Here is a 26,157-nt window from a genome sequence, read left to right as displayed (position 1 = left end):
GGCTTGCCATCGGTTTGCCAGTCATGGTGACCTCTGCCATTCTTTGAGTAAAAGGCTTGAGAGTCAAAGCCATTTGATTTACCACTTGGAACATGATGTCAGGAGTATGCAGCTGAACTTGAACAAAAACAGCAGAGAATAATTAAAACTTCAGGCTGAAACTTTGTACATGGACATATCAGCCATGATTGAATGGTGGAGCAGACTCGATGGGCTGAGTGGGCTAATTCTGCTCCTATGCCTTATGGTCTTATGGTCTACATTGGTCACTGGGTAAGTCAGTATGGCTTTGAATATTCCACTGCCTGCTGCCATGGAAATTTGGTTTGAAAATAGATTGGAATCCCTTCCAGTCTCTTCCGTGCCGAAAAAAGCACTGGAGTGTCTGAATCAAGTGATAAACAAGAAACCTGAATAAATAATAGCAATTCTGTTATCAATGCTAGAGGAAGAGTGCTATATAGCACACGTTGGATCTCAGAGAAGCAGAAGGACCAGCCTTGTGAAATTTTGAAGGCTTGAAGGACCCACTTTGCGAGCTTTACTAATGTTACTTACTTAAGCTCTACACATTTAACATCAGATCTCAGGAAGAGGGAAAGAACATTGATCAGTGTATGGCTGCATTGAGATGCCTAGCTGACCCTTATGATTTTGAGCAACTGAAAGATGATACGATAGAGACAGGATTTTCGTAGGAACAAGAGATACCACCAGAGAGCACATCTATTAAGATAAGAGAAACATACTCTCAAGAAAGCTGTTGATGTGCAGAAACTCTGAAGTGGTCAATCATCAACTGCAGAGTAATGATGGAAGAACTGCCAATGCTTTGCACTCTGCTGAGAGGCAGTTCAGGCCTTCCATGCAGAAAACAATGGAAAGAATTTGCAGAAGGGCCAACAGAAAGACAAAAGACAGAGCACACCATACAAAAGAAAAGAAAATATATCCAGTGTCAGATAGTGCTTGAACTGCAAGAAGCTGAATTACTTTGCACACAAGAGTTTTGCTGGAAAGAAAAAAAGTAAGTCTATAAAGATGTTGCTGGAGAGATGTCAGCAAGGAATCTGACAAATCACTCTGCAACAGGTTGGCTCCCTCATGTCTCAAGGAAAAAATAGTTTGTGACTATTGAAATGATAACTGCAAGGGAGAGAATCATATCAATCTGAAATCTCAGATAGATGCCATTGTTACTTGCAACATCATTAACTTTGCAGAGCTCTGTGAGATTGTTCAAGATGGCGATCCAAAAATGAAGCCCTTGAAGGTAAAGTTGAGGCTGTATGATGGAACAGTGCTCACCCCAATAAGGGAAACCATAGCTGAGAGCCTAATATAGTGGAAAGAAAGAAGATTTTTCAATTTCCAATAGTAGACACCAAGCAAAGTCCACTCATCTCAGCTGAAACAAGTTAAAAGCTTAGACTGGTGACCCTTAATGTACCAGAAATCTGTAGTATTTTGCTTAGTACAATGCCATTGACTGCAGAACAAATCCTAAACATTTACAAAGACGTTTTTATGGGTTTTGGATACCTTCCTGGTGAATATCATCTTGAAGTAGATGGGGGTATGTGACCAAACTAGCATCTTTTGAGGAGAATTCCAATAGCTCTCAAGACCAGCCTAAAAGACAAGATAGAGGAGCTTGAAAAGATGGGAGTAACCAAGGAGATGGGAGATCTAGTTTAGATATACAGCCTTGAAGCAGTGAAATAACCTGGAAAGCTGAGATTGAAAGCATAGACCCAAAGAACTTGAATAAAGCTTTGAAAGATCTCACTATCTTATGCCAGCCATTGATGGAATCCTTTCCATAAGTTGCTAATGGAAAGGTCTTTACCATCCTAGATGTGAAAGATGGATACTGGTAAGTGAATTTGGATGGAAACAGCAGTTTTTTGACTATGTTCTGGAGACTGGGTGGAACCTTGAGCCTGTGTCCTCCGTCCATGAGATTGCTCTGGCGAAACAAGGAAATTGCAAATCTCGCTGATGAGATCACAGTCTTTGATTTTCGCTGCCTTTTACCAGTCACATAATGGCGTGATTTCACATCTTCACCAGATTTTTCCACCTCATGTGATTTTCATACCTTGCCAACGTGAGGTTTACAACAGGCTCACCCCAACATGAACTTATCAAAGGGATCCATCTGGGTGCGCAAAGGTCAGGATAGCCCCTGGGGGAGAGGGACATGGCCAGGCAGTGCCCTAGCAATGCCCTGGCACAGGTTGGCATTGCTAGATTAGCACTGCCTGCCTGTGCCAGGGCAGTGCCAGGAGCAGGCTCGAGTGAACCACTCCTGGCGGGCGGAGAGATGTTAGCGGGCCCAGAGACTTCAGTTGTGGGCCCACAAATGTTATGGAAATATTCAGTTCCATATTGTAATCAGCTCCATGCTGATTTCCATCGTGGAGCTGTTTGTGTCTGAAATCTTTGCCATGGAGACATGTGGAGACCCAGGTGAAAGTCTGACAACACCAGGTTTAAGTCCAACCGATTTATTTGATAGTAAACTCACTAGCTTTCGAGGTTACCCCCTTTGTCAGGTGAATGGAGAGTTCTGGCCTCAGACAGAGCATATAAAGCACAGACAGTTTACAGATTACTGACTAGAATGCGAATCTTTACACCTAACCTGCTGTTCAAGCATAAAAAGGAAGAGGCTGGCTAGGGTGAACGTTGGTCCCTTAGAGGATGAGAAGGGGGACTTAGTGGTAGGGGATGGGGAAATGGCTGAGGTCTTGAATAACTTTTTTGTTTCGGTCTTCACGGAGGAGGACGTGAATAATTTGCCGGATGTTAGAGATGGAAAGGTGGTAGGACTGGAGGGTCTCGATGACATTACTGTTACTAGAGAGGTGGTGCTCGACAGACTGGAGGGGCTGATTGTGGACAAGTTCCCAGGACCGGATGGAATGCATCCGAGGGTCCTGAAAGAAATGGCGGAGGTGATAGTGGATGCCTTGGTGGTTATTTTCCAGACATCGCTGGATTCTGGGGAAGTGCCGGAAGATTGGAAAACGGCTAATGTTACGCCGTTGTTTAAGAAGGGTGCCAAACAAAAGGCGGGGAATTATAGGCCTGTTAGTTTAACGTCTGTTGTAGGTAAAAAGTTAGAATCCGTCATCAAGGAGGAAATAGTGAGGCATCTTGAGGGGAACTGCTTGATAGAGCAGACGCAGCACGGTTTCGTTAAAGGGAAGTCATGTCTGACAAATTTACTGGAGTTCTATGAGGATGTGTCTCGGGCGGTGGATAGAGGAGAGCCGGTGGATGTGGTCTTTCTTGATTTTCAGAAGGCGCTTGACAAGGTACCTCACAACAGGTTATTGCAGAAGGTCAGGGGGCATGGAGTTGGGGGTAGGGTGTTAGCGTGGTTAGAGGACTGGTTGTCAAATAGGAGGCAGAGAGTGGGGGTCAATGGGTGCTATTCGGATTGGCGGATGGTGACTAGTGGAGTGCCCCAGGGGTCGGTGCTGGGGCCTCAGCTACTTACCATTTATATAGATTATCTGGAGGAGGGAACCGAGTGTAGGGTGTCGAAATTTGCTGATGACACCAAAATTGGTGGAATGGCAAATTGTGCGGAGGGTGTTGAGAGTCTACAGAAGGATCTAGATAGGCTGGGCGAATGGGCCAGGAAATGGCAAATGGAATTTAATGTTGGCAAGTGCGAGGTGGTCCACTTTGGTAGGAATAATGGTAGGAAGGATTATTACTTACGTGGAGAAAAACTGCAGCAGGTGACGGTGCAGAGGGACCTCGGGGTCCTTGTGCATGAGTCGCAAAAACCCAGCTTGCAGGTGTAGCAGGTGGTCAGGAAGGCAAATGGGATGCTGGCCTTCATCGCGAGGGGGATTGAATATAAAAGTAGGGAGGTCTTGCTGCAGCTGTATAGGGCATTGGTGAGGCCGCAGCTGGAGTACTGTGTGCAGTTTTGGGCGCCGTACTTACGCAAGGATATTTTGGCCTTGGAGGGAGTGCAGAGGAGGTTTACTAGGCTGATGCCGGAGTTGAGGGGGTTGAGCTATGAGGAGAGGCTGAATAAATTAGGCTTGTACTCGTTAGAGTTTAGAAGAATGAGGGGAGATCTCATTGAGATGTATAAGATGATGAATGGGATGGATAGGATAGAGGTGGAGAGACTCTTCCCGCTCAGAAAGAATAGTAGGACTAGGGGGCACAGCCTCAAGATAAAGAGGGGACGGTTTAGAACGGAGTTGAGGAGGAACTTCTTCACTCAAAGGGTGGTGAATCTCTGGAATTCTCTGCCCGTTGAAGTGGTGGAGGCTACCTCGCTAAATATATTTAAGACGCGGGTTGATGGGTTTTTGGTAAGAGAGGGGATTAAGGGTTATGGGGAGAGGGCGGGAATGTGGAACTGAGCCACGACAGATCAGCCATGATCTTATTGAATGGTGGGGCAGGCTCAAAGGGCTAGTTGGCCTACTCCTGCTCCTATTTCTTATGTTCTTATGTTCTTAAAGTGGCTAACAATGTGAGTGGAAGGAGCACTGATCACAGGTTAAAGAGATGTGTATTGTCTCCAGACGGTACAGTAAGTGAGATTTTGCAAACCCAGGCAAGTCACGGGGGTTACAGATAGTGCGACATGAACCCAAGATCCCTGTTGAGACCGTCCTCATGTGTGCGGAACTTGGCTACCAGTCTCTGCTCAGTGACTCTGCGCTGTCGTGTGTCGTGAAGGCTGCCTTGGAGAATGCTTACCCGAAGATCAGAGGCTGAATGCCCATGACCACTGAAGTGTTCGCCAACAGGAAGGGAACAGTCTTGCCTGGTGATTGTTGAGCAATGTTCAATCATCCGTTGTCGTAGTGTCTGCATGGTCTCCCCAATGTACCATGCTTCGGGACATCCTTTCTTGCAACGTATCAGGTAGACAATGTTGGCCGAGTTGCAAGAGTATTTACCGTGTACCTGGTGGATGGTATTCTCACGTGTGATGATGGTATCCATGTCGATGATCCGGCATGTCTTGCAGAGGTTGCTGTGGCAGGGTTGTGTGGTATTGTTCTCCTGAAGGCTGAGTAGTTTGCTATGTTGCAAGAAAGGATGTCCTGAAGCATGGTACACTGGGGAGACCATGCAGACGCTATGACAACGGATGAATGAACATCGCTCGACAATCACCAGGCAAGACTGTTCCCTTCCTGTTGGCGAACACTTCAGTGGTCATGGGCATTCAGCCTCTGACCTTCGGGTAAGCATTCTCCAAGGCGGCCTTCACGACACACGACAGCGCAGAGTCGCTGAGCAGAGACTGATAGCCAAGTTCCGCACACATGAGGACGGTCTCAACAGGGATCTTGGGTTCATGTCGCACTATCTGTAACCCCCGTGACTTGCCTGGGTTTGCAAAACCTCACTTACTGTACTGACTGGAGACAATACACATCTCTTTAACCTGTGATCAGTGCTCCTTCCACTCACATTGTTAGCCACTTTAAGACTTGAACAGCAGGTTAGGTGTAAAGATTTGCATTCTGATCATTAATCTGTAAACTGTCTGTGCTTTATATGCTCTGTCTGAGGCCAGAACTCTCCATTCACCTGACGAAGGGGGTAACCTCGAAAGCTAGTGAGTTTACTATAAAATAAATTGGTTGGACTTAAACCTGGTGTTGTCAGACTTTTTACTGTGTTTACCCCAGTCCAACGCTGGCATATCCACATGGAGACCCAGGTGCCCAGCTGGAAGCCTGCAAAATGGCTTCCTTTGATGTCTCCCGACCCATTGTGCTGCGAGAATGCATATGTAGGGACAGATAAAAGTGGGTCAAACTGGAATGACCGGTTTTCTGTAGATAAGTGATGATTTTCGATGTAGACCATGTCTTGTCTGATTTGCAACTGCAAATGATACTGTGTGCCAGTTGTTTTTTTTATATGAAAAGAGGGGGTGTTTAGAGAAGTGCCTTTGTGACCTCTGATGTCATCAATAATGTAGGAAGGCTTAATCCATCACTTGAGTCAATTTCTATCAGCAAATAGAAATCAGCAAACCAACTCTCCTGCAGACTGAAACCAGTTCCCTTATTGATGCCATGTTTAAAATAATACACCCAGGTTTGACAAATCGCTTTCTATTGTGACACTAGCCTTAAAAAATGATGCAAGGTACCCATCAAATTGCACTGCTTTCCCTCAAAGGCAGAAGATGTCATACCATCCAACTAAAGTATCTGGCCTAATACTGAAAGATTTATTTAGAAATTTATAGCACACATAATCAAATTATTTGAAATCTACTACCTAAAATAATAATAATTAATCCACGAGTGATTAAATTGTCCCTTTTAGCTTATATTTCTTTAAAAGAACTTTATGTGACAATATTCATGGATGAAATAGAAACCTTCACCAACATTGCCTGTAGCTCATGCAAATATCCTGACTATTTTGTTTAAGTTTATTTATTTATTTGTATCACAAGTAGGCTTACATTAATACTGCAATGAAATTACTGTGAAAATCCATGAGTCACCACACTCCAGCGCTTGTTCAGGTATACTGAAGGAGAATTTAGCAAGGTCAATGCACCTAACCAGTGTGACTTTCAGACTGTGGGAGGAAACTGGGGCATCCAGAGGAAACCCATGCAAACACGGGAAGAAAGTGCAGACTCCACACAGACAGTGACCCAAGCCGGGAATTGAACTGGGGTTCCTGGTGCTGTGAGGCTGCAGTGCTAACCACTGTGCCACCATGCCACCATCCTTGTCTATCAGGATACATTACTATATTATAAACACAATGATATTTAACAAAGTGTTTAACAATTGGCATTGCAATTTTTAATTTATGTAGTCATCTTGATAACCCTGTCTTTTTGTGAAATTACATAAGAACATAAGAAATAGGAGCAGGAGTAGGCCATCTAGCCCTTCGAGCCTGCCCCGCCATTCAATAAGATCATGGCTGATCTGTCGTGGCTCAGTTCCACATTCCCGCCCTCTCCCCATAACCTTTAATCCCCTCGCTTATCAAAAACTGCACAGAATTTTTATTTTGAGGAATTCTGAGTACTATGGTTCAAATTCATGTATTCCAGAAGGCCAGTTATATTACACACTCTGGATTGATACAGCTGTGTGTCATCACAATTTGTCGTGCTATTCATGCTCATGTATGAATGAGTAGCAAAATCTCTACCTGCCAAAAAAGACAGCCAAATGATGTAAATGACAACATAAACCATAAAAAAAATTCTAAAAAAAGCACAGACCCTGTTGAATGGGAACAATACAAACAACATCAAAAAGGGACAAACACTTTGTGGGAGCTACAGAAAATGAGTATGAAAGGAAATTTACAAAGGGACATCAAAAACAACGTAAACAAAAACCAACTCAAATAATATTAGGAAAAAGGAAAGGCAATGTGGACCTCTTAAGTGGTAATGGTGATATTGTCAATGAAAAGGAATAATGCTTTGCATCAGTATTTAGAAGAGAGGAAGAATTCAACATGCCAATCATCCCAAGGAATCTAATAATCAATGAAAGGGACTCATCAAAATATGTGAAAGTAAAATAACAGTAATTAAACAAATAATGGCAGTAAGGAGGGACAAATCAGAGGATCAGATGGTTTCCATCCCAGGAATTTAAAGGAAGTAGTTGAGAACATTGCAGATACCCTATCTATAATCTCCTAAACTCAGCTTGAAATATTCTTTTAGATTGGAAAATTGAACTTGCAATCCACTGTTTAAGAGAAGTAACAGAGGGAAAGCATGTTATTATAGACCAGTTGGCCTAACAGCTCTGGGCTGAATTATATGAAGTTCCAGATTCCACACCATCTCCTGATTTGTAAGAGTCAGAACACTGGCAGCCCAGAAGCTATGTAACGATCAATTGACTGGAGACGGTACTTCTACAACTCAGGAACACTCAACCCCACTTCAGAGAGCTGCCAGCCAATCAGACATGTTTGGCAAATCTGGGAAGTAGGATAGGTGACGGATAAAACCATTGAGGGGAACCTCTAAGTCCAGGGGGCCTGTTGTGGAAGGATACCCCTCTTTCCCACCACTAACCTGCTCAGGGATACCAGCTGGGCTGGCTGCTTGGCATGAGCCTTCCCTGCTACCGATTAAATCCCAGCAGGGGTGGGTTGAGGCCATGAATGGGCATTAATTGTCCACTTAAGGACCTCAAACTGGTGGGCCCCCTGATGCTACCCTGCTGCTGGTGGACAAGCCGCCCACTTCAGCCTCCATCTTCAACTCTGTTGGTGAGGGAGTTTAAAATCCAGTCCATTGTTGTCGGGAAATTGCTGGAATTTATAATTAAAAATACTCTTAGCTGAACGCTTTGAAAATTTTCAGCTGGTTAGAGAGAATCAACATGTTTGTCATGCCTGATGATTCTATTCAAAATTTTTTTATTACTTAAAGTACAGGACATGGGGATTTTTTTTGTGATAAAAGTCCTTCCCAGGAAGTTGTTAACTAAAGTTAAATTTTGTGGAATTGAAAGCAAATTATTGATGGATTTCGGAAATTGGCAAGAGACAGGAGACATACAGTAGGGATAATTGGCAGATGCTGTAATTGGCAGGAGGTGACTTTTGGTATGTTTTGTACGAATCTATGTTAGAGTCGCAGCTATTTGCTGTGATTATTAATAACTAGATGATAGGATAGAAAGCCACTTATCCAAATGGCAGAAAAGATGGACAATTTTGAAAGCAACACACAGAAGCATAAAATTATAAAGCGACCATTATAATTTAAGTGACTAGACAAAACTTGGGTAAATGGAATTTTAATTGAATGTAGGCAAATGTAACCTCATCTACTTTGAATCATAAATAGGTAGAACAGATATTTTCTCAATAGTGAATTGTTAGAAACAATGGAGATCCAAAGAGACTTGCGAGATGGTGGGGATGAATGAGGTCCAGGTACACAGACCATTAAATATCATGAATATACATAAAAAATTACCAAAATGTCCAATGTTAGCCTACTCACATGGAGGATCTGATGATATGGGACTGGATTTAATGGGACGCCATGGTCATGTAAAAGGTCAGTGGTGAGCCCATCTATGGTAATGATGGCTGCTCTGCATTAGTTTAATGCTGAGAGCAGCATTAATTGATTTAAAGTAAGACTTCTGCCCCAAACATTGGGACAAAATCACATCTTAGAGGGCTGTCAGTCAATCAGGTGGCAGAAGACCATAATCCCAGTAACACCAAGCAGGAGTGGTAGCCACTGCTGGGACTACAGGCAGTACGAATGGAGTCCAAACTCAAAGGTTAGTCTGAGGTATTACTGGGGCTAGCTTTGCAGGCCCTGGTGAGGGGGATGGGTGCCTGGTTTGAGAGGTCAAGAGGAAGGTTAAAGGGGAAGTCCATCCCTGACACTTGCCTGCACAGCTAAAGTTGCTGGGCAGCTGCATGCTGTGAGCCTTCTCCTGCTGTGGCTAACATGCTGGTAGCAGTGGAATCATATGCTAAGTGGTAATAAATTTTAAGGGCTTCAATAAGCTCATGAACTCCCCTGCCCTCCTTCAAAATTTCAGGCAGGTTGGAGGGAGCAGGTAGATGGAGGAGAGGCCAACTGCTGGGTTTTACAAGACCCTTGTGGTAGTGGAATGGAGTGTAAACTTCAGTCCGTAGAATAGAAATTATGCTTCAGCTATTCAAAAGATCTGGTTAGACCACACGTGGAGATTGTAAACAGTCCTGGGCACCACAATATAGGAAGGAGATATTGGCCTTGGCGGGAGCTGTAGAGTATGTTGACCATAGTAATACTTGGACTCCGAGAGTTAACTTTTGAGGAGAGATTGTACAAATGAGAACTGTATCCAACGTTCCTTCTAGACTGTGCAACCAAGCTGCAACCCTGAGGTTCCCATGCAGGCTGAGCACAAGTCGACTCCTTTAAGATTATATTCTCTGGAAAAAGGGCTGCTGCCAATGGGAAAATCGGAATGTTTCCTGCCAGCAGTGTCTCCTAGGTGGGATCAGGGGACACTTTCAGAGGCTCCCCTCCCTGCCATCATGGAAATATTGAACTCCCTCCCCCCAACCCAGCTGACCAGGGGAGCACCACCTTAGGAAAGGGGGGCATCCTCCTCACACCACTAAAATAACAGGTCGTCTCCCACACCACACTGGCACAAGGGTGATCTAATCCCCATCCCATGCACCCCACCGGTGCACCCCTTAACCCCTCCCATCATGCCCTCCTCAACCACCCCATGTTAGTGCCAATGGTGCACTGTCCCTGGCATCCTGGCAGTGGTTGAGGAGGTAGGTATAGTGCCCATGTGCTCTCTGCCTGCTGCCAGGCTGCAGAAGAAGTGTCTCTAAGGTACCTCGGCGTTGGGTGCGCTTGGGCTTGGGACAAGGGCTTGACTTCCCCAATATCCCCTGGGATGGGGGTCTATTGGCCAAACTGCCCCTTCTTCTACCTATGGGGAACCTAAACATTGCTTTTGGCATGGCGATTTAAAATATCTCACTGATCAAAGTATTCATTCTGGTCTGTGGACTGTGAAAACGTTGAAGTGGGCTGGTTACTTTAATCTGCATGCCCTGAACAGCTGGAAGGCATCCAAAATCACTGCAGCACTCCATTCAGCAGAAGGGACTCTTCTTTCTCTCTCTGGGAAGCTGCAGGTCTGAGAAGATCCTTCTTCAGTCAGCTGACTGATTTACTTTCACTGGAGGTGAGGTAAATTCCCTTCTCCACAGGTGCTCACAGTGCTATTCTTTTAACCACGGTATTTATTTCAAGTTTCTGAGCCTTCGTAGAAAGCTATGAGTCTTTGAAATTCCTGCAAACCCTCTGAAAATCTTTGTTCCCATTCAATTTCAATCCTGATTTTTTTAACTCTCATTTGATCGACACCTTAATAGTTTTTACTCAGCTGTGTTTATTTAACTTTCCCTTCATGCTTGAATGCATCTCCAGTACCCTCCTATTGTTCTTAACCGCAATGTTTACACAAACAAAGAATTGAAAAGCACTTAGCTCTTTTGAAGTTGCCTGTCCCATACTTGCCTACCATTTCCATACCACAATTTTATCAGCAATAGGTTGATGTTGGGCCAAGCTTTCTTACACATGCTGGTGGCAAGCTGGAGGAGCCAGTCTAATCGCATCAGAAGATGATCCTGCCCCCCCCATCCCATAGTATTATCCCCAAAGGTTCCCTCCCACGCAACCCAGGGCCTTTCAAACTCCAGCCCCCATCCCCTTTGTCGAGGTCAACAAGTTTGGTACCTGGTGAGACCTGTGTCACTTGCTGGACTGGACCTAGTGCAGCTTGCTTCCTTAAACCTGCAATACATTACTGGCAGTGGGTACCGCTCTTGGGATGCTGCCAATGCTGTTAAGTTCCCAGTCTCTGGCTGGCAACTCTCTGGAGTTTCTCTGGCAACTACGTAGGTAGTCACAGGCATCCTGGATGCATCAATCTCCTCTTCATTCTATTTGCCTCCTCTCCCTCTTCCAAAAATGCAGAGAAGCTCTCACTTTTCTTCTGCAATTCCAGTCCTTTCTGCAGTATGAGGTTGTGCTAGGTCACAGAGGATTACAATTCAGGGTACTCTTACTGGTACATACTGAAGGGCACCCTCACATCTGCTTGGCATCTGAACTCATGGGCAGCTGATTGTGAAATTCAGCAGATGTAATCAGCACATCTGCTTGGAGGTGATAGCCCTTGGAAATGCATGCACATACCTGGTCCACAGGAAAGAATGCCTAGTTCAATGAGGTAGGAAATGTCATCAGTGACCTACTGTGAAAGCCTGAGCCACCTGAGGCACTATGATGAGAAAGCTGATCCTCTGCCTGTATACCCTATGAATTAGAGCTCTGTGCCCATTCCTCCATCCTGTGAAGTGGAGGGGTGGCGCATGGCTGAGGAGAAGCTGCTGGTGTTCCTGCTGATCGACTTGTTCCTCATCACAGGTCTAAGATAGCAAACACAACCTGCTTCCATTCTGCAGTTAAGACTGATAGCAAGGAAGTGCAGGTTAAGGTGAACAAAGGCCAAGACAGCCAAAAAGATTTCCAAAGATTTGAAAACCATGTGTAAAACAATGAAAGCAGAATCTTGGACCGAATCCTGTGAGCAAAGTCCTTCCATCTAGGCAAGGAACAGCTGAGCAGTTTATTTTGCAAGTCGATGGGTCAGACGAACAGGTAAGATTACATGAGGGGTGAAAAATCAGGTTCATGCCCAGTTTACCCTCCTCAGCCCTGGATTTCCAGTGTGAACAGCCTTGCGTCCAGGGGAGTGCGAGACTGATTATAATATTTAAATCAATGTAAATCCTGATTTTAAATATTATTAGTGAGCCCGGAACGCAGTCATCCAAGCTCATTTACCTTAACGGCCTTGCCAGTGAAGGTCCGTACTGGCAAGGATCACTATGGTCCCCATCAAGGGGGACTTGACATGGTGGCCTTGTCGGTAATGCAGAGGCCATTGAAGCCCTTTGGGTGATCGAGGGCAGGGGAGGGCACTGCTCACTGGGTAGCTTGGCACTGCCCACTGGATCATGATTGGGGTGGGGCCTAAAGGAGGCAGCTAGATGGGGAAGCTGCACATTCTGAAACCAGAGATCAACTGGAGGGGGGAGCTGCGCATTCTGCAGTTGGCGATTGGCCAGGCTTGGGAGGAGGGCAATGGACTGGGCCAGAGGGGAGGTGAATCCACAAGGGGTGTGGGGGCAATATCCAGGGGAGTGGGAGCCTGATTGGCTGGAGAAGCCAGCAATTGAGGGGGGGGGTAATATCCGGGGACAGAGCTGACTTACAGATCTCCCTGTTCTGTTGCACACAACTGTAAAATCTGCACGTGTAAGTGAGCCCATAATGTGAGCTTTCATCTTTCTGACAAGCTAAGGTCCAGACCCTCTCCATACTTTTGGGAATTGGATTGTCCATCATTTTTGCACCAATTGCCATAAGGTTTCATTTGGGTCCTCACCCAAAAAAAACCTGAAACAGCCCCGTTTTCACGCTCTTTCAATATTTAGAATATTTTCAGTAAAATTGCTCCCCCTCCCCCCAGATCTTTAAAGGCTTTCAAACTTGTCACTTTCGTAGAGTGATGAATTCCTGCTGTGTTCTTGCCTTGTTGACCAGAGCAAATTTCATACAGGTCAAGAAACCCATGTACTGGTTGTTATAGCCAGAATGAATAGACTCATAATATATTTAAATGATAAACACAACATCTTGTCAAGTACTTCACATATACCTCCAGTGCTCTCTGGTAAAAGCCAGCAGTGAACTGAATCATATCAGGTTTCCAGCATCTTTTGGGGATTTAACTCCTTCTCCCCCACCATACCCATCCTCTTTCCTGTTAAAATTCTGCCAAGTACTCCAGCAAAATGCAAGTACCTGTGCATTTCTTTGCAAAACAACTCTAATTCAAACAAATTCTGATGAACCAAATCACTTGAAGTTGATCATGTATTCATTGTCTCATACAACTAATTGCAGGACTTTTGTGTTGAGCTACAAGAAAACAACTCAATACTGAACATGACTTGTGGGTCACGTGAATAAGTAGTTAATTAACATGTATTTAGAAATGAACTTAATTCTGTACAGTATCCTTCAAGCTAGTCGAATTTCTACCAGTAGTTTTGAATTTTTAGAAGTATAATTTTGAAGGGGGATTTACAAAGTGCAGAATATACTGCTAGTGCTAAAATATGCACCAGCAGGGATATTGGCCCAGGTACAAAACTGATTCAGAAGGAAGTTTGAAGGAAGTGGGCATAATTTCTTTGGCAAAATAAATTTTTTCTGTGCAAGCTGGTTCCAAAGTTACATTGGCACGAACATCTGTGGCTTATTTCCAAAGGTCTCCAGTTGAAAAGCGAATGATAACTTTACTGTACCAAACAAATTGGAATTTATATGCAAATTTGGATTGTCTAACTTTAATTTCTGTAGTAAACCCGGAGAGTGCCATATATTTCTGGCTCTGATCTAGGTTTGAGATCTGGTTCAGTTCAATGAGATTGGAGGAAGTAGCTATTATGATTTCATACCTATACCTTGCTGAAGCACATGCCTCAAATCAGTCACTATTCCAATTCTCAATGCAGCGATTATTTTCATACCTGTCAGTACCAGCTGAAGAAAACTAATACTTACGATTCCCTTGGCAACCATGATCGCAAATGAAGTATATTCTCTCTTTTCTGTACCTATTTATGGCATCCTCATGATTAGGGGAGGAGGGTGCATCCATCTAAGCTACTTTCCATCGGTATATTTGTCTTGTATTTTTCTCCACACCTTTGTTTCTTGTCACTTTTTATGTCCTCTGATGTTTTTGTGCCTCACTTCTCATTTACATCCGTTTCTACCTCCATCCTATTCTCTTTCTTAACCCTCTCTTTCTGTTTCCATGTTTTGATTCTCTTTCTTTCCTGTAGTCTTCTGCTTATGAGCAAAAGTACTGAAGACTTGTGCTGCAGAACTAGATATACCCCAGCCAAGTTGTTCCAGTACAGCTACAGTACTGGCATCCACCCAGCAATGTGGAAAAGTGGCCAAGTAGATTAACTGAGATAGAAATTAAGGTGAATTTCTAAGGACAGGGAAAGTAAGATTTTATAAATACACATTTAAATGAATGAACATGAACACCACCAACATCCTGCAGGAATATTTGAAATCTGAACTCAGCAAAAATGAAATTCTATTTTAGGGGAGACCAAAACTAATGATATCAGATTAGCCACTCATTACACATTCCATTTGACTTTAATTTCCATTGATTTCAATGAAAGGGAAAACCTGACAGTGTGTATGACAGTTAATCCATTATTGTCTATTTTGCACACTTGCTGAAGTTGAATTTAATGTCCAGCACTACTCAAGAGCCATACAATAAATTTTATGAAAGAGCAAAATGCACAGCACACACTGGCTTTGTGCTTGAATAATTTATCTAAGGTTTGAAAAATATGTGAATAAATGTTGATTTCTAGCTAGATATCTGAGTCCTTGGCACATTGATTTGCCAAATGTCTAGCCAATAGCTTCACCTGCTACCTACTGGTGTTCTCATGTGCTCTCTGTGAGATTAATGTCTTGATGTGAATGGGAATAAACATGAAATGATTCATAGTTTTGTTATTGTCACTGGTGCAAATGGAGTGAAAGCAGCAACATCATTTTTTAAGGTGATGGGGGTTTTCTTCCTGCCACCTGAAGAATGAGCAGGAAACTCACCCTGGCCAGTACTGCCTGCTCCACTATCATTTACTGGTCCACCGAGCATTAGTTGCCCAGAGATGGGACTTCTGACCCTCATTCAGGAGAAAGTCCCACCTCAGACAGCTACAGGTCAATCCAATTAGCCAGCAGCTGCAGTGGACTGGAAGGCAAACAGTCCACAGAGGCTAAGTCCTAGGTGACCAGGTAAGTGTGGGGATCTCAGGACGAGGAGAGTAGGTGAGACTTGGGGATGGTTTGGACGGAGGGGGTTTGGGGAGAGGTGGAGAGGCAAGCGGGGACAGGCCTAGTGAGGGGGCTGGTGCCTGATGTTGAAAGGAGGCTGCCTCCTAGCCAAGGCCTGAATCCGGTTTATTTTCAGATTTCCCTCATACTTCAAAACTCCTCCTGCCTGCTGGACAATTGAAGCTGGCTGGTAAACAGCCTTTAAGTGGTCAATAATTGGTTGCCTGAGGGCTTCGCTAGGGGCAAGCACAGGAAGGCCAGCCTAGGCTCACCAGCCCCAGTGTGAAATTGCAGAAAGGTCAGGGAGAGTGGGAAGCTCATCTGAGGAATTTTACGCTCAGATCCCAGATACAAATGCCATGGTGGGGAGAGTGTAAAATTCTGCCCCATGTTTTGCAAAGCTCATCTTTCATTCACTCAAAATATGTTTTGTGGAAGGATGGTGAGAATAATTTTGATGTTGGAAGATATTGGTTCAGTTGTCAGTTATACATCTATCCTGAAAGTCAAGTAGCTGAATTGATGTCATCCATTTCACACTTTCACCCAAAATCAAACTGACTCCACTATGTGCTACTGGGCCATTCTGGTGCATCTCATAACAGTCAATAGAATGACTGTCTTCAGATTTCTATTTAGTTTCAACTGCAGGAAGACCTAAAGTAAGAGAGAATAACAAATACAATGTGTGCTTTTGAAGTATAGTAGTATAAAAGTATTCTTCCATGTTCTGTTTTAAATTATAATTATTTCTAAAATCAGCACAATCTGTTTGGATTATAGTTCACTTTTAGGTTCAGGGTGGGTTACTTTACCAGTGAATATTATTTAATGATACAAAGATACATTATTATCCCCAAGGCTCCTCAAATGTCTGAGAGTGCACTTTAGATGCCACAGTATCAGAAATCTTAGGCAAGGCACCTCTTCTTACTGGATGACAAATGTTGTTTGATCAGCTCATGCTGACTAATATCTATAATGCTGCCTGATTACCTTTGCCACATTCATCATAATTCCAAATTGTTTTTAGTATTAATATTAGGTAATAGAAATATATCATGGCAACAGCCTAAGATCTTATTGCTGTACAGGATCACTTGTTCATATTATAGCTGGGGGCTAACAATCAAGTACCATCAGTGTAGTCAATATGTTGTTGCAATATCCATCTCAACATCTAAAGGAGAAGCGTTAACTTTACCTTCATTAACCATAGCATGTTTCCTCATCCAGGTAACAGAATTACAATATGTCTGTATGAGTTGTCCTGAAGAATGTACGTATTGTGTGATTGCTCCTAAATGCCAGTTTTGTGCATTGATAAAACCTGTTGAATCTTGTATCCTTATTTTGAAGGAAAATAATAATTAAAGATGATCATAGAAAAGCAGGCATAAGGGTTTTCAAGAGTCTTTTTGCCAAAATTCCTCTTGCTTCAGTGTGTAACTTCTTTTATGAATTGGAGGTCTATGAAAGACATATAAAAACATGTAATTACTGATATTCTAAAAGAAAAACAGAAAATGGCGCAAACACACTAACTTCAAGAGTTAATGAGAAAGATGAGCTAAGTCTTATAAAAAAGTACTTTTTAAGAATCTATGGAAAGTAGAATTCTGGTTAGTTAGTTGTAAGGTGAAAACATAAATGTTTCAGTGCATTTGTTTGGTGCATATACCTTAAATAGTAATATTTTTATATCTTGCTCCTAGGGCTGTGACTCGCAGATGAGCATGTCTGAGATGTCCTGCAGTGAAAGCACTTCTTCCTGCCAGTCGCTGGCACACGGCTCAACACCAGAAATCCTAGTTGGTCTGCTGTATAATGCCACCACTGGCAGACTGTCAGTTGAAGTCATAAAAGGAAGCCACTTCAAAAACTTGGCAGTCAACAGACCACCTAGTGAGTACAAGGCTTGTCTAGAATCCAAAAATGATGAATGACTCTTGTGTAGACTGAAAATATATATAACATTTAATTAAAAAAAAACTCATTGAAATAATGCTGGCAATCAGTTGGTCACCAAATGAAGATATTTCTCCTCTGTTATTAATTAGAAAGAAACATATAATATTCTTTGGAAATTGGGTGTAGCTGTAGAGAAATCCTGACTTTTTCATCTTCACTAATGCCAATTTAGTAAAGTATATGTACTGAATAACACATGGTCAGGAATAGGGTCCCAACTCTTATTTCAGTGGGAAGACTGTCATTAGTGCTCAAAAGCTATTTAGGTCTATGCATTGATAAAATATTAATCAGCATTCTCCTCATGATTGCTTTTAATTATATGTGTTAAATTGTTATTATTTCCACATTTTACTATTGTCAGATCCAGCACACCGTCTGTAGTAAAAGAGAGTAACCACTTCATCATTTATTGAAAATTTCATATTACAGTATAATATTGTGTACAATTTGAGTCTCTAGGTTGCAGTTCAGTAAAGAAGACATGTGTTCTGCTTCTTCATAAACTACCTTTATTTCTTTGATCCATATCCACATACAATTCTCCACCAACACCCACTGCCATCTGTAGCCCCTTTATATACCAGTGATTTCTATTGAATAATTGACATCAAATTAGGACTTAATTGGAAGGTCTGTTAACCCATTCCTAATATGTACATAACTAATATGTAGATATAATTTCTTTGGCTTATCAACATCAGATCCATAAAAATATAAGTATACATTTCAGACTACTCACTGAGTTATATTTGATCCATATAGATGTGTCTGGCATAAAATGAATGCATTAATTGCTTCTAAGTATTACTTTGCTTCTAAAACTAAAGTTTACAATTTTAATTGTTGAGATTCCCTGTTCTGTGGAGCCTATTAGTTATCTTAACATAAACAATTTTCTCAATATGACTTACAAGTAAATGTTAATCACTGACACAACACTATCAATGATTTGTCGCTAACTGGGTATTCTCCATAAGAGATGACTGGTGTGAGAAGTGGAAAAATTTAGATTAATGCAGTAATAGATAGTCCTTTGAAATTGGGATAAAGATACAGTTTTGGGGAAGAGTCAAAAGAACTTTAACCTGTAGCTGATTGTTCTGTAAACGATCTACTTGCTGTAACGTTGGATGTCCAGAACAGAAAATGCTTCAATCCACAGTAATGATATATTCCCATATTGAATTCAGCCAATAAAGTAGAAAGCTAAATAAATTGCTACATTTGTACATACTTGCAAATTTTCTTCATATTGCTGCCTAATTTGCAGTTTAAGTTACACAATATACCTGCAATGGCCTTACTGCAATATTCATTTTTAGAGTAACTAAGAAAAAACATCAGGCTAGATTTTCATGGAGTCAGGATGACTCTGTGGACCTTTAAAATAGTGGCCTGGATCTGATGCCTGGCCACATTCCCAAGTTTCTAATTTTCACCAGGACTTTTTAAGGGTGTGAGCCATCAGTGTACTCTGATGGTCCCTCATGTTCCCTCACACCAAGCTATGACACTTACATGTCCATTCCCACATTTACTGTGTGGAACCAATGAATGCTACAGTGAGAATAGGATATATATAAAAAAACTTCAAAAATATGGTTATCCATTAAAAACTTAACACTTTTATAAAAAAAGCTAATTTTTACTTTAGTCCAATAAAAATTATAATCCAGATCCGTTAAGATATCAATAGCAGAAACTGCAAGCACCTGAAACCTGTTCAATTTGTGGAAATAAACATTGCAAGCAGGCATTTTATTTCGCCATTCTGCAAAAGACAATGCCAGCAGAAACTCCCACAAGGCAACTGAAACGAGAATCTTGGCATGAGATCTCATCTTGCAATTTTCTCCTCCCCTCGCTAGTGATGTAATGAGGTTCCTGCCCAACAGGTTGGGAACCTCATTCCTATAAATTATCACCAAATTAAAAGGCCGCCCCATCATGAGTTCCACCTCATTGAAGTGATATCACACAGTGAGGTTTACAACTGCTTTTGCAAATGTGAATCAGGCAAGGGGAACCTGCCAGAGGCACAGAGGAATGTATAGTCCCTCACCCTCAGGGGTATGTCCAGGCATTACCCTACCACTATCCGGAACTTCCACCCCAAGCTGGGGGCCCCTCTGTGCACCTCCATTGGGGTCAGGATTTCGCTTATTTGCTGTGGGGGGAATTCCCCATATGGGAAGTAGGTTTCCCTTATCCATGGGGGTATTCCATTATTTATGGAGGAGAGAGATGTTCTTTCTCTTGCGGACTATGAAGCCCTATCAGGCTCCACCTCACCTGCGTGATAGTATCAGAGACACCTGCAGCATTTCTTTCACTCTAAGTGCTGCATTATCTGGTCGGAGAAGCCAACTGTGCAACTGGGAACCTGCACATCGGTTTCCTCGCCAGAATCAGCACTTAGAGAAAGAAATTGGAAGATTTCATCTGTACAATTAACAGCATTGATCAATAAAGCAATGTTTTCTCTTATTGTGTATTCTTGGTTGAGAGTCAAGACATTCAGTGGTCTGTTGAAACACCTGTCTTCCTCAGGGAAGACATTGCTTTATATAGGCTAAATAGGGAGCATAATTTGGCAAGGGAAGCATGAGAGGCTGTGGCAGTTGGTTGGAGTACACAGTTTGACATGAAGGCTGAATAATTGCCTGAGTCAGAAAGCCGAAGTGCAGCCTGCTCTTGCCCCCACCAGAATAAAAATCTTTTCCTCCCTGGCACTTTCTCCTGAGATGAAAGGACCAATACAGGACATTTCCCAACTCCTGCTACCCGTTCTGAGAATGAAAATCCAGCCAATAATATTCAAATTAGTACAATATCTCATTTACAGTCTTGAAATCACTGACTGGTGACTTATTTTTTAATGGGTAATTGCTCCATTAAAATGATGAACAGTAGAATGTCACATAAATACATTAAGAATTAATTCACTGTCAATGTCTGTAGTAATTCCTAGCCCCATGTATCAGCCCAACATAGTGATCATTATTCATGCCAGTGTCATTTGCGAGAATTCTCCAGCTGTTCATGCCGGCAGGATTCCGTGGTCCCGGTGAACGGAGATTTGGCTGAGCGCCAAATTTTCCATCCTTACTTACAGGGGTGGCCAGGTATGGGCAGCTGGAATATTCTGACCATTATCTGTAGTTACACTGACAGCAAACTAGTACTTTATGAACAAATTAAATGAAGTAAATTAAAAGCAAATGTGGGGAAAATGTAATTTATGGCCAACTTGCACTTCTTCCTATCATATTCTCAACACTTTAATATTGTATACATCTTATAGTACACTTATTCCCTGGGGAATGTGATTTGCCTAAAACTTGTGTCATTTGAGCCCTTTCCTTCTCACGTTATTAAATGGAGCTGGAAAAACATCAATTAAGGTTCTCTATATATTAACTTTATATTTTTCTCTCACCTCACGTTCTGTTGCAGATTGACTAAAACTAAAGTAAGTCTATGCGATATTATCTAATTGCATAAGCCCTCAAACAGTAATTGTTTTTAGGACTGTCCTGCAAACATTCATTGGGTCCTTCATATGCTTCACAATCCGACACTTTAAAAAGAAATGACTTCTAAACATAACTATTCAAAAGGTTTTGCAAGTATTTGTAAATGAGGTGTAAAACATAAAGTAATAACCTCCACATTAACACAATCACTTTTTTATTGTTCAGCAACTTCACATTAAATAGAAGCAATTTCCAATTTAGATTTTGTGCAAATACTTTTCTTCAACTCAAGAACAGCAGCATTTGCCATGGTGACAACTACTCTTGTTCCTTTATATATACATTCAATCAATTATTTTACAATTATATTACCAAGTCTTCATGGAGTTTTGCTGGTAGGTAATTGCTCTGGTAAAGTAAATTGTAACCAATAAAAATGGCAGGTGTCCAGTATGATGAAGTGCATAGCTGCCCAGTCCTTAGAAAATCAGGGACAGAATCCTGCACCCACACTCAGCAGGAGGAAGTTAACGCAGTTCAGTGTTATTGGCAATACAATTATGGCTAAACCCCTGCTCACAATTTTATTGCTAGGTTCATTAAGCCACCAAATGAAGTATTGACCAGGGCCACTGTTGCTGACATGGCATTGGAGCTGTATGATTTAATCTGACTTTTTACTAACTTTGGCTCTAATTCTGAAAAGAATGGGGTTTCAAATCTACAATATTGCCATTTTTGCATAAAATTGGATTTTTCTGCGATAATTCTGGAAATAACCTCACAGGCAATTTTTTTAAAGAGTTTTGGTAAATCAACAGATGGTTTGAAATGTTTGTCTTTGATGGGAAACAACAATTTCACATGTTACACTGACATTTGGAGGTAAAACAAGTTGTATACGTTAGACTGTAGGTAATAGTGTTTTACTATTTTATTATATAAATACAATTACCATGTTAAAAGCAGTGGAAGTGTAATAATTTTCTTATTAAAAATGCCAGTATTGTCTACAATAGCATATTTAACTGTTAAATTTGATTGTAATTCTCTTCTGCAACATTTTTCTCAGTTTTGTATGTGAAGTAACACTTTTTAAAACTTATTTTCTTGGATTGATTGTGTAACTCTCTACTACATGACCAGAGGTTAAAAAATTAAAACTTTTCCCAATGCTTGTACCATCAAGATTTGTAATTGTTGCACAATTACCTTGAGTGGAAATGAACTGCACTTGGCAAGAAGCTGATTCTGAAAATGTGTATACCTCAAAAGGACTTGTTAACCTACTTCAAGTGACATTTGAGGGTCCATCCTACACATTCACAGAGAAACTAATGTTTTAGTTTGATAATTGTTGTCTTGCAATTCACAAATTTAGTTGACTTAATGGCAAAGCAAATCAGTTCCAGACTTGGTAGTCAATAAAATGGGCAATGCAATGTCACTATGCAGTACAAGGGAAACAAGGACCTTTGACTTTCTCATTTATGAAGAGAAAATCAAAGTAATTTACTGATATTGCGAAGTAACTTGATTTCTAAAAAATTGTAAGTATACAAGATAATGAGAAATTGAGTCATAATATCAGAAAACTAATAATCCTCTCTGTTGAACCCTTTCTTGTTACTAAACTGTTAAATCTCTTGTACTTTTACCACTGTAGTAAACAGTGTTCCTCGTTTTAACTTTGACCTATGACCCTTTCTCACCCAACTATTGACATCTGGCCATTATTTCTTTTACTGCTTTCCACCCCCTGTTGTCAGATGGACTGTTCTGTTGTCTAAAACACTTGATAGGTGGGCAGGTTTATATAATCCGAGGTGAGTTGCAGTACAGGAACGCTATTAGTGGCTCTTGTCTCTTTCATGTGAAAGAAACCTGCCAGCAGTGAAGCTGTCCACCATTTGTGCTGGCTTATTAAGAGACTTTTAACTAATGTTATTTCCTGTGATCAGGATAAACTATACTGCTGGAACTAACCATCTCTCCTTAAGAAAAAAAAGCTGTGGGAAAAGTCATTCAGATTAGGCATATTATTATATCTGTCACTACTATAAATAGTATAAGGATATTATAAGTGTAGTATTTTTGAATTAAAACAAAGTTGCTGTTGAATCATAATAAATATATATATTTGCTTTGCCAAAAGATTGAATGCTTTGATTGAGATTTTTATAAAATCCAAGATAAACACCTTTTATTACTTATTTATCAATAAATCATTTATTTAACTAGTTAATAGTATTAAAGCAAAACTGAAACATTCAATACAATATTTATACATTCAATATTATTTGTGAAATATACTGCTCACTGTGGGTGATGTTTGACAGTTGTTAGGTCCTAATTAACATTTTGGAAATTCAGGACCAGCAATAACTCATGTTTAGATTCCGACCTTCCACTTAAGTACAGGCCCGGATTTTGGGGTCATAATGATGGCAAAACTGTCAGTGTTCACCCTCATTATTCCTCTGAAACTGACAGCAGCTTCTGGAGTCTGCACGTGCACAGTTAAACACAGAAATCCAGAATTTGCCGTCAGTGATACTATGCTTTTTCATAGGATGCGCTCTTGAAGTCCCCCAGACTGCAAGCATTTAGAAATCACTGAACTGAGGAGAACTTGCCCTTTTATGCTAATAATTTCACTATAAAAAAAACTTGAAAATGGTTCATCCTGTGGAATAAGATGTAACTTTTTAAAATAGTGCACTATGGTCATAATACTGCTGAAAACCTCTCACGCCCTGGAAAGCTCATTTTACATTTGTGGAATGTCAAATTTCACCATTATGATAAAAAATTCCACATTTTTAAAATATATATATTTAAAGTTTTTAATGATATTTCTAGTTCTACCTTAATCTCATATGTAATTTTCAATCATTTATTTTACTCTATGAAATTTAATTAAAATTGAAGGATGATCAGTGCATTTGACTTCCTGGTTTGCTGTCTGTGAGAATACTTCGATGTGATTGGCTGCTTACCCTGCTTGATGACATCACTTTTGCTGGATGCCTGGAGGTCCCCTTGAATTGGTGCCAGAGCCACACTAATGTCAGTCAAGGGGATATCCATGCTACAGACACTGCTGGATCTTGGTTGGTAGCTTTCTTCCAGATCAGCACCAAGTGGCGTCACTTCACCACTGACCACAAAATCCGGGCCTAGATCAAGATTTCATAGAAATGATGTGAACTGTTTTGTTGGAGTTTTATGCCATGAATCATGCATGGTTAATATTATTGATAATTTATTTTTAAAAATGAAAGATCACAAAATATAAAACTTGGAACTCTAAACAAAACTACCAGATAATGTGGATGAATCAGCCCAAAAAAATGACCCCAAGGGATAATTTTAACACAGTTTGTCAGGCAGAAAACACACCGGATCAGTTGAAATTTCGCTTTTGTCCCCCACTCGCCCACTTCTCTCCCCCAACTTTCTGTTGTCTTGCTGACAGCAGAGTTCAGTTAAAATTGTCCCTCAACATTAACAATTGTACCAACATAATACTGAAATCAGCAGAAATCAAATTCACCTCATAATTAACTCTGTGCTTTATTGTGGGAAATGGTACAAAAATTAAGAAATTGCAGGTAAAAGTAAGAGAACTACATTCATCGCAAAGTCCAAACAAAAGAAGTGACAATTTCCTATTGAACTGTGGCTGTACCAAATTAACACTGCTCCCATTCTGAAAATCAATTCAAGTAGAGATAACTTAACTCCAAAAAATCAGGCAAACAAAAAAACATTTTCCATGGATAATATTGTTCTAACTTTCTCGATTTGCAAAGAAGGTATCACAGTAATATTAATATTTTGACACTAGGAAGCTATTATTTAGTTCAATTATTATTTACTTCCTAAAAAGTATAGTTGAAGAGATTTTAAAATTGTAAAGAGGTGGGGGACAATGTAAATAGAAGCAGACTGTTTCAAATGACTAAAATTTAAAATGAGAGGACATAGATAAAAGATGAAATGTAAGAAATTAAGGACAGAGGGCAGGGGAAATCTTTTTACACAAATAGTTGTAAAGCTATGGAATGCCCTATCCAAATTAGTGATCAGAGCAAGTTTTCAGTTTTGGCAAAAAAATAAGCGCAAAATCAGTGGTGCACCTCCAGCACTCAAGTTCATAATCAAGAGGTGCAAGCCATTTTTTGGGTTCAGGCTTTATTTAAATATTGCTGGAGTCACCAAACAGATAATACACTGCAGCTCATCAGTTTCAGGTGATATAAAATCAGCCAACTTTTTCCACTAATCCAGCCAGAAAAATAGGGCCTATTTTGGAGCTGGGGATCCTGAAGGAATGATGATGGTGGGCCAATAGTGAGTGGAACCTTGCTGCATAAAAATCTTTCTAAAAAGTATCCTGAGTGGTCTTTCGCCATTCCACCTCTAAGACACCTTGGTGCCTAGTGTAACTAAACCCCTATTTGCATATTTGATCAGCATTCCACCAATTTGAATGGAATGGGAGTGCTATGTGCCTATTTAATGATCTGTTTGAAAATTGAATCTTGCATGCAAATTGTTATCCAATTGTGCCCAATAGACTTTCCCCTTCTAGTTGACCATTTTTATGGCATGTAATAGGCGACAACATTAACATTTAAGAATAAATTGGTGACTCTGAAAGAGGGTGAAAGAGATATGAGAACAGAGCGAGGTCAAGGAGATACACATCAACACAGGCTGATTGGACTGAATGACTTTTCCGCTTAGTAATTTCAATGTAATGCTATGCTTGAGTATGAAAGACAAAATAGATTTTTTTTAAGTAAAGATGGCTCTATTATACATGTTACGTTAGTATACATTTTTAAAATTCTGGGATCTGTTTTTTAAATCCAGGATAGATTGATTACCATTAACAGCCCTATATGAAGTCAACTTAGCAGTTTCAATAGATAAGAGACCACAGCAAAAATTCTATCTGAAAATGAAGAGTGATTGGAACAGTACTGGTAATCTCAATCAGCAAGCCCATCATAAATGAAAATATCGCAGTGTTCTGAAGTTGGGATTGATATATATTGTTGTGGCAGGATAGGAGAGTTGTACACTGAATGGAGCCTATAGCCTGTGGATGCCTGATGATATATTACTTTCAACGAAAGGGATATTTTAAAGATTCTCAACACTGTCAACCCTCACCCAAGTCGGTATAAAATTGGGGGAAAA

At 41.0% G+C, this 26,157-nt stretch overlaps 1 protein-coding gene across 2 annotated transcripts in view; it reads left to right on the top strand.

Moving 5' to 3' along the window:
* Positions 1 to 26,157, top strand: part of LOC145351001 (synaptotagmin-14-like) — a 188,465-nt gene that overhangs the window by 156,799 nt on the left and 5,509 nt on the right. The window contains exons 7-8 of one of the 2 annotated variants that reach the window (XM_080200575.1): positions 17,212 to 17,401; positions 22,716 to 22,772. In XM_080200575.1, the coding sequence (XP_080056701.1) occupies positions 17,212 to 17,401; positions 22,716 to 22,772 (247 nt within the window). The remainder of the gene's footprint in view (positions 1 to 17,211; positions 17,402 to 22,715; positions 22,773 to 26,157) is intronic. The other variant, XM_080200576.1, reaches the window with a different exon arrangement.

This window comes from Carcharhinus amblyrhynchos, chromosome 12, assembly GCF_965287045.1.
Source record: "Carcharhinus amblyrhynchos chromosome 12, sCarAmb.v2.hapA, whole genome shotgun sequence".
Lineage (NCBI taxonomy): Eukaryota > Metazoa > Chordata > Chondrichthyes > Carcharhiniformes > Carcharhinidae > Carcharhinus > Carcharhinus amblyrhynchos.
This window is presented reverse-complemented; position numbering and strand designations above follow the sequence as displayed.